At 35.8% G+C, this 10,351-nt stretch overlaps 1 protein-coding gene across 1 annotated transcript in view; it reads left to right on the top strand.

Annotated features, from left to right (window-relative positions):
• Window positions 1-2,352: 2,352 nt before the first annotated feature.
• Window positions 2,353-10,351, top strand: part of LOC144446490 (neuronal acetylcholine receptor subunit alpha-10-like) — a 32,559-nt gene continuing 24,560 nt past the window's right edge. Inside the window, exon 1 of the mRNA XM_078136259.1 lies at window positions 2,353-2,437. Coding sequence (XP_077992385.1) covers window positions 2,374-2,437 — 64 coding nt within the window. The 5' untranslated portion in view covers window positions 2,353-2,373. The remainder of the gene's footprint in view (window positions 2,438-10,351) is intronic.

Raw genomic sequence — 10,351 nt, 5'->3', positions numbered from 1 at the left:
TTCGCATTAGTGCGATGCCATAGCCTTTACACCTCGTCTGCTATAAAACAACTTCAAATGCAGATCGCTGAGTCGATTATTTACGTTATCTTGTGAAATGAAGTGAAGGGTCATAAAACATAACACCGATATTTCTGTATCTAATTGAGTGCATACCATTAGTCCACAGTGTCTCGATTATGTGCTGGGCTTTCTGACATAATGGAATATTCCCGGAAAGTAAAAGTTTGAGATAAAACCATGGAACGAGTACGGCAGTACTTGATCGATCATCGTTGGGGCAGTAGGTTCATGCTTTCACCGGTAAACTCTAGGTGTGGTGTATAAATACTGCGCAATGTTTATGACAGTTAACATATGAGTGAGAGGCAAATATACGTGGTTATTCAACTCTACGCGGTATCTTTAGTTTTGTGATTATATTATCAACAACAATTTTATCGGTTCTGTTTTGATATTCCTTTCCAGAAATACGTCATCTTTTGAGACCCGTGGTCGCTTTTGTAGTGGTATACGGAACAAGAGGATGAAAGATAAGGTAGGCTTAAATTTCCATCTCTATATCATGGGTATTTAATTTCCAACCAAGCGTGCCACGATGAACTATAAGTGAAAAGTGCATTACTTTGATACCAGGGACTCGTCCTTCATCCTTTCAGATTTGCCACGCAAACGGTAGGTGTCTACAATATGGGAAGATTCAGATGTTAAGAAAATTTATAAAATGATTTTTTGATTTACACCCTTTTATGAATTAAATATTCAAAGTTTGTAGGATAATATAATACATGAGATGTCATATTGAGCCTTTATGAGTTAAAAAAAATACAAAATGGTCGATTGAATTCAATTTCGACTCTTCTCATGATACGGCTTTTCCTTTGGACTAGCGACAACAGACTGAACAGTACGCTGCACATCCGTCGACAACTTAATGAATACAGGCCACTCCCTATTTTATCAATCATAGCAGAGATATGTATTTGTTAGATACATTGCTTGAATATAATTCATCGTTTATATCTTTGACTCTGTAACTTAAGTGATATATTGTGTATTAGTGCGGACATTACGATAAACGTGATATTCCTTCCCAACGTATTTTGTTCTATGAATACATCTCTCCGTCGATAAAACACGCCACCTGTGGTGAGAGCAGCCACAAATTACGATTGATTGCCTCCCACTTACATTAGCTGTCTAATGGTATGAGAAAAATACAGTTCTGTACAGGACGCGTGACTAGTAGAAATTTCCTATAACCGCTCATTTAGAGCCTAGCATGGCATTGTTACGATTTTGCGGAAATTTGCTTATTTCTTCGATAAGCATGAAATAAAGCGTTGGTATTGTTATAGCACATGTGTAATCATTCTTCATAGAAATGTCGATGAAGTAATCGGTATAGACAGCTTCCCATTGAGTTTGCTATTGTAATTATAATTGACTGCTATATACAGTATAAGATAATGACTTGATGAATTTCCCCTTTTGCCTGGATGGTTAGTATGTGACTTAAGAGTTAACGGCTATTCGGCGTTGTCATGGTAGGCTAAAACGTAAGAATACCAATAAGAAACGACTATGTATCCATGATAACCATTTCGCTCTATAAGGCGAGGGAGTACGTTAGCTACTCATCAGTCAGCATGTTACTCGTTATGGTTGGAGAGTGTTAATACACGGGGAATCCTGGTAACGCTACCCTCTCGATGGGATACTAAACCAAACTGCTTTTTATACATTGTTATGCTGTACTCATATAGAATGAGCGAAACCTACTAAGTTCAGAAGACTAATTGCAGGTCGTTGATGACGTTAAGGAATCTATCGGATATGCGATGACTCGGGTAATGTTCAATTCACGGCTTCCTACCGTGTTGAATTGGTTTAAGCATACTTGCATTTCAAAACAGCCATGATAACCTAGTAAGATGAAATTTATGACCGTTCCTCACGCTTTGCTGATCACTCTAAAATATAATCCGGAATTTAATTTTGCCGCCTCGGGTCAAATGCCATGGGCAAAATGTTTATCCGTTAACATGTTCATATTATATTATGTCGTCGGCTTACAAATTACCAGTATATATATAGTCAACCTGTCTGTAACACGATTCTCACACAGCGCCTCGCACAGGATACTGATGTGCGTGAATGAACATCTTGTATGGAATCTTTTTTGGTATTGATATGATTTAAGAATCGTTTTTCAAACACACTGTAATGGTTAGATTGTTGGATCGCTTGGCAGAATTTTATTGTCATTAATGCGCTATTTTCTCCACAGCTCTAACACAGGAGAAGAACCGAGCTTCTTTGGATGTTACTGTTCAGAGACATATACTTCGTCTATTTTGGAGTTCGCAGACAATGTCATCCCCAAGGCAAACAACAATTATACCGTGTATCTTAGTGTTTCTATCCTGGTTAGGAGGTAAGTCATGTCTAGATTCATCTAAGATGTATATTTCATCCATTCACGTGTGTCAAAACAATATGTATGGATGTGCACCATTGCGGTTGTTGGGTTAATTTTTGAACTTAAAAGAAAATGCGTACAGTGTTAGTGCAACACCTCCAATTAAGGGGAAACGGATTATCAGTTTTATCACGTTTCTGTGAAGTCAATTTCTATTCGATTATTGTGTTGTTAGTCTTTCAGTTATAATGAAAGTGATTTCATTATTGTCAGTTACATAAAATTCAATAGCTTGAAGCTGACAATAACAGTAAAGTCGACAAAATGTCTTAGAAGACTAAATTGAATGTTGACAAAGCTACATTGGCGTCGATATCGAGGAAACCTGCATCGAATCATTAACAGTATATGGGGCTAAGAAACCTCAATCAAGGGCATGTTTCTTTTTGCTGATGTATCACCATATTCGACCGTTCCTTGTTGATTGAAACAGGGGAGTCACGCAACGTGAAAACAAATTGCTATAACACTGTACATAGGATTGTTTTAATAACAGCCCTAACATATATACAAATCTCAGTGGTACGAGAGGTATGACATTACGATTGTAGTTATTCATTTCAAGCATATAAATCCAATTTGAGTACACTTCGTTTCCTAAAGCGCTGTTTTCAAAGTATCTCCCCGCAGTATATGTAAACTAAATCTCTCCTTAGTAATACGTCTTGTCGACGCCATAGAAAACTAAACCGTCTTGGTATCCTACGGAACAGTCTTGAGGAGTGTATGATTTCACATTGACACATTGTGTACATGTAAACGAAACGTATAAAATCAACTTACAGAAAGAGTAAATTATTCATAGGGAATACAATATCAAATTGTATTGTGCGGGGGGGGGGATCAAAATTTGTCAGAAATGTGTTCGAGAACTCGGGATATTACATGCATAAGAATATTAATTGCAGTGATACAGGGAGAATGTATCATCTAGTTTAATGAAACTGATATCAATGTAACTTTAAACTACTGCAAGCCTTATATTATGTGCAGTATATTATTTCAATCACAATAAAACTACTTTGCTAATTATAAATATAACTAATTTACTAGCTGTTAAGCAATGTAATGATGTACACCTACAGATTCCAATTGAATGCATCCATAATCCGTGGCCTAAAGTAACAGATGTACAAAATTGTAGTTGGGGGTCAACAAATATCAGCCAATGAATTCCAATTTGCGGCTATAGTTTTCAAACTCATTTTTAATTGATACAGTAATCGACTTTGCGGCTCCAAATGAATTAAGCGAGAATTTCTTCTCAACCGTTCGTGAATATTTTGAACATTCCCAGTGAGTCCATCCGTGTTGTACACGATAACGCCTCACGTTGGTTAGAATATATCGTTTGATTTGAGTAGCATACGTACTGAAAATGTAATTATGTGAAACGGTGTGTATTTTAACCATTCTGTAATCTGTAAATTCCGTACTGTTGTTACTAATGTTTAGTTTTGGTAACTAAGTAGTGTAGTTGTAGGTAGATCGGCTGGTTTTTAGCATACATGAACTGAGGTTCAGTTGTGCTATAGGGATCACCCGGCGTCTGTCTGTCTGTCTGTCTGTCTGTCTGTCTCTCTCTCTCTCTCTCTCTCTCTCTCTCTCTCTCTCTCTGTGTGTATGTGTGTATGTGAACAACTTAAAGTCAAAAACTGCTGAATCGATTGCCATGATATTTGGTGGGTCCATTACCTTGGGTGTCTAGTTGGGAAATTGTTCAAATCAAAATGATCGCATCACAGGTGTGATTTGGGTTAAACAATGTGATTTTTGGTCAAAAAACTTAAACTCAGAAACTACTGGGCAGATTAGTGCGAAATTTGGTGGGAAGATTCTTATGGGGTGTAAAGTAAGATTTGTTCATGACATGATGATTCCATCAGTGATACGCAAATTAGGGCTACAAATGTGTCTTTTTGGTTAAAAAATCTATAATTCCAAAACTACTGAGCAGATTGAGATGAAATTTAATGGGAATGCATCTAGGGATGTATGGACGAAGATATATTATTATTAAGCATACAATGATTCCATGAGTGATATGCAAATAAGGTGTAAGAATGTCCATTATTGGTCAAAAAATTATATCTCAAAAAGTGCTTGGTCAATGAGTCTGAAACTTGGCGAGATGTTTCTGAAAGTGTTATTCTGCAGATTTTCTTCAAACATTTTGACAAAATTGGCCCTAGCGACCATGACCACGCCCTTTAGCAACAATTAAATGGCAGTATATTTTGGTCAAATAACAACACCTGGTAGGCAAGTGAGTAAACATTCAAAAAATGTATGCGAATACCCTAGCAACCATGACCACGCCCATAGCAACAGCCAAAACGGTGGTGTCATTCACAAAGATAACAGCGGAGTTTAATAGACAATTGAATAAACATTCAAAAAATGTATGCAAATACCCTAGTAACCATGACCACGCCCATAGCAACAGCCAAACGGTGGTGTATTTCACAAAGATAACAACGGGGTTTAATAGACAATTGAATAAACATTCAAAAAATGTATGTAAATTTGCCTAGCAACAAGACCACACCCATAGCAACAGCCAAATGATCACGTATATTGCAATGACAATATCAGGAATTCATACACAAGTGAACAAAAACATACACAAATGTATGCAAATATATCTAACAACATGACCACGCCCATAGCAACAGCCAAATGATAGCATTTATCGTAAAGATAGCAACATGGTTAGATAGGCAACTGGATAGTTATTCAGCAAATGAACACCTATTGTTAGCATGGACTAGCATATGGATAAACATTTTTAAAAACTGCACAGTTGTGCTACAACGCCATTGGTAGTATTTTTTATTTATCTACTAGTATCTAAACCAAGCATGTGTGTATTTCCATGTACAACTTCGATATATATATAGTATACATCTACTGCGCCAGGCGTAGGTATCGTACTTCAATTGCATTCATCAATCCTTACTTTTCGGTGCGTATTAAGTTATAATTTCTCCTTCAATGTTCCAATGTAAGCTTATCTTTCTTCAAAATTTGTTTATGCTCGTCTGATTTCGAACATGTTTTGAGAAACGATAAAGAACACCTGACAATTCTCATAAGTCTCAGACTTGTAATATATCAGACTACATCTTTGACATACTATTATGTCATAAAAATGAAGCAATGAAATGAAACAAACACGACTCTTATGTATATTTCCGTGGACTCAAATAGTAAATTTCACAAATAGTGCTATAAATATACAGTGTGATGATCACTAGTCATAAGGAATCTGTATGGTTTTTTTTTTAAGTAACGGTATTCGGTACATCCTCCAAATTCGAATGCTGTCGCTGCATGATGTCGCATATATTACGGGTATGTTGGAGATCAAGTGATGGTGCTGAAAGAATAGATACTTTAACAATAAACAGTGATAAGTGCAGATGTTGCAAACGATGGTATCAGTGCGGGGAACAATGTGAACTGTCATTGCTAATCTTAACTGCTGGCTGAACAATGAAAACTATTGAAATTAACAATATTGTGTTGCGTTTTAATAAAAAATACTTGACCCGTCCAACCTAATGTCACAGCAGCCGGCATGCGGATAAGTTGATGACTCTGTATATGGCCACATATAACCCTATGTTTAGCGCTGTGTCGATCTGTTCACCAATAGATACATTTAGATATCCATCGTTCATGCGAGGAAAATAAGATTGATTTTTCTCCTCCCAAATTAGTTTATTTAACTTGCACGAACATACGTTATTTGGTCATTTTCATTTATTTTACTACATACGCAGTTATATTTAAAGCAGTGAATTCAAACGTTTACAGAGAAATCACATATTTAGTACTTAAGGTTGTCTAAGAGAATTTAATTGTCGAAAATTACCTTAATTATCGGGCTTGAAAATCGCTCAAACTGTCAATAATGGATATTCACAGTGACTAACAGCACTTTGTTCACACTGGAACATATTCATTTATACATGGGATATCAACATAACATTAATCCAAGATTTGTTATGTTGCCCTTTCGCGTTTAAAGGTTAAGCCATAGAGTTAAAATTCGAAAATTGATTATTTTTCACCATTTTGTAAGGTCGTCTATATGACTTACTAGAACAAAGATGAATCAACTGCGTGATACCCCGAGGAATAAAGCAATTAAGCTGCTTATGAAAATATGATCGCAAAATAATATCAATGGTCACCCATTGATATGCAATTACATATACATTGACTGTGATAAGCAAAAACTATGTATGACATTCACAGGACTTATCTACCCAGCGGTTTTATAACGAAAAGATGAATTTTCGATTAGTATGTTGACCCAATTACTTTAAACCAGAATATTTTTTCTTACCGAACTCGCAAAATGAAGTGTGTATTATCAGTATAAAACAGATTAGGGTGAGTTTACATGAAAATGCTTTTTATCCATCATAGATAAATGATTTGTGAAATAGCAATCCAACGACCACATCAAGGTTATGTTCAGCGTTGTTATATTTATAAGGTTGTTTACTGATCTGATATAAACGCTGGCTAAAAATATGTCTCATGTTGACTAATTGTTCTCCTGGGCAGTATGTCATAATTGTTAAACCGCCTGTGGGTGTTCTGAATGTCCGCCATCTTGGAATGATAAGAAGTCTTCGACTATCAGTTAAGTGCATTTCTGCACATATTTGGTTGTCCCAAGACACCTGAAGTACCTTGAGGCATCGCGGTAATTCTCTATTTTCCGCTGTTCAATTTCCTGGTGAGTAATTAGAAAATTGGGCCGTACTCGGTTTCTAATAACGGAAACATAATCGACGTGATCATCACTTGACCTACTCCAGCGAATATTATGATACGTTATAATAATTCTTGTTCAAATCGTCTCCTAAAGTCGTATCCTTACCAAAGTCGTGGTATAAGTTGTGTGAATGCCAGTTTCATGATATTTTGCTTGTAATATCACAGTGGGTTGGAACTGAGCAGATCGTATTATACAACTAACTTCGTGTTGGCAATGTGATGGCATATTTAGCAGAATGTCAATCACAATTTTATTTTCGTGATCTGCGCCGCCTCATTGTTTGTATTTCAACCGGTGTCTCTATAGTATGTTGAAATAACTCTTTCTATATACATCACGCACGCGTGATCTGTAGCCATTCGAATATTGCTAACATGTATGTCAGATTTGATGTATTCGAATGGAATGTTCTTCGGTTACTTACTATAACCTTTTAACGTACTGTGCTACGTACGGACTTTGACACTGTTTAAGTCAATTGAATGACATCACCATTTTTTGCATGCGCATACGACGCATGAACCTGTTGGTTCTATTGGTTAGGCACAGCAGTGTCAAAAACAACACCATACTATAATATGTTTGTACTCGAATTTTTCAACGAGTTGGGTTTATCGTTTATTCTTTCATCACATTATATGTCCCCATGCTGAGAATCCAAATATTCGTATTAGACCTTTGACCTTTGTTTATATATGGTATTCTTAGAGTTAGTTTAACAATGAGTCCTCCCATACTTTAAAAGGGCCCGTAGAACTTCCCATGTGATCTAGACATACCATTTTCAATGGAGAAATTTTGAATACGTGCGGCTTTGACTAATATTAATGAACAATTACCACTTTACGGTAATTTCAAATTTTGACATTCACATTCTTAAAATTGTACTAAACTTGGTTAAGGCCATGTATGTCTCTCTTTCACATTACCTATTCGAGTGAGGCATGATGACACTTGCATTTTCAATAAAATAGTGCAGACGGCCTGATTTATGTAGGATGTAATCTCCTATAAAAAATGCTCGGGGCTTTAGTTGCAGATTGCGTGTCTTGATGTATCATGACATGTCTGTAACACATAATTCAAATGTAGTTTTTACAACGTTTTGTCTTCCTCAATCCGTTTGTCATACAATTTATCAATTGACTGTAGGGTCGGCGGTCCATTCTATGTAGGCTGAGTAAAAATTTAAAACAAGAATTTGTTACAGGGAACTTAAATCTAGGCTCACTGTGCTCAACACATGTAACTTCTATTATATTAAACTCGACATAATATAGTAGTTACCATTTAAATGACATTACAATGGTCACAATATTCAGTGTTTTATCCATTATACTGTGTATGAGCATAAAGTAAAGCTCTAGCGCGTTTATAAATGGTCGACACACCATTGTTGACAAATAACTATCGGATGATTTAAACCTTTCTATAAAACAGCTTCTTCTTATTTCAGATATTATTCACAAACTTGTAATGACTTTGTTTCTAGAACTCATAATAATTACAACCTAAAATAGGGTGACAGGCTTTAAAGGGTTAAGTCGTTTGTGTACTGCCAGTGTAGCTACGATGACGTACTATAGTTGTTATTCATCTCATATTTCTCAGGCGATATGTTGAAAATTAGAATACAGGGCTGATTCGTTCAACGGTCCGTTTGATGGAGAATGAATCACCTGGGAACTATGATGATCGTTTATTTGCACGTTTCTGATTTATACTGTCACTGCCTGATCCCTACTCGGTAAAGTAGACGTTTCAAGCCTACAGCTGATAAAACAAAACATATGAGTGGTTTTGATCACAGTTGCAATATTCACTTGCTGTTACGCACACATTGGGATCAATATACAGGGTCCCATGTTAATGTATAAAGTGCATTTGCAGTGTTCAGAGACTATCATATCCCTGCGTACAAAATAAGACTTACAAAAGGTTGCCATAATCATGAAATATGTACTATACTTGTTCACGGATAGTCCTTGAGGACTTGAGATTACTGGTTTTGTTCAGTCTTATCCCAAGCGTAGAAGGGGTTTCACACACAAGATAGTAACACGTTTTCGGGGTCAATGATTATTTTGCAAGTTTGGCAGTATCAAGTTGGGAGTCAGTGCATAGAGAGCACATCTGTGCCTTTAGACGTGGCTATGTGAGAAATGATATTGCCAGAATACATAGAAAACTCTTCCTCTGCAAATATTATCAACTGGATCATGATAGAAACGAGTAAATTAAGCGTACTTACTGTTCTCAATGTTTATGTCGTTACCAACAAATTTACTGGTTTAAGAAGCTATGTGCGCCGCATGTACTGAGTGATACGAAAACATATATAGTCTGGTGTCTTCATTGTTCAAGCATAGTCTTTTTTCCCAAAAAGACTGTACTCAAATAATCTTTCGTCGAAGTAGTCGTGGTCGTAAATACGGATAACTTAGTTGTCTTTGTTAGTTTCAAATGGAAAGTTTATTTGTCAAATTAATTATACTCAGCTCAAAGTCATATCAAGAGACGAGATCAAGCTATACTAATAGGCATGACGATTTAGTTGCCATAGAATGATGCCTTTTAAGAAAATTTCATTTTTACCTATTCCTGTTCCCATGTATTATGCGTTTACCTTACTTTCCATCATAAGATATTAGGACAAGGGATGGGATATATATCATTCAAATTTTGTTCGAAGAGATTGCAAATATTTCTATCAAGTCGCGACATCAAATCTACAGTAATACTAAAATTCATGTATTTCTAATTTGGCCCATTGTCTTCGAAATCTTTTTACTATTTTAGATGTGCATGTCATATGATTTCATCTTTAGAATTCTTCAAATGTTCTGACGTAAACAAATGAAAGAGGAAACTAATTATTTTACCATGTAAATAGTGAATATTTATATGATTATCTAAAAAGCAAAAAAATGTCAAATTTAACAGCTTTCCTAGTATGTGTTTCACAATATAACGTAAAAAATGTGTTATTCTGTCATCGATATAGATAAGTAGATTAATAAAACTCCTTTTTCTCAACTTTATGATATTAAGCTATCCCTTGAATATTGCCTGAC

This window comes from Glandiceps talaboti, chromosome 15 (assembly GCF_964340395.1).
Source record: "Glandiceps talaboti chromosome 15, keGlaTala1.1, whole genome shotgun sequence".
Classification (NCBI taxonomy): domain Eukaryota; kingdom Metazoa; phylum Hemichordata; class Enteropneusta; family Spengelidae; genus Glandiceps; species Glandiceps talaboti.
The sequence above is the reverse complement of the archived record's forward strand: the minus strand, read 5'-3'. Positions and strand labels throughout refer to the sequence as shown.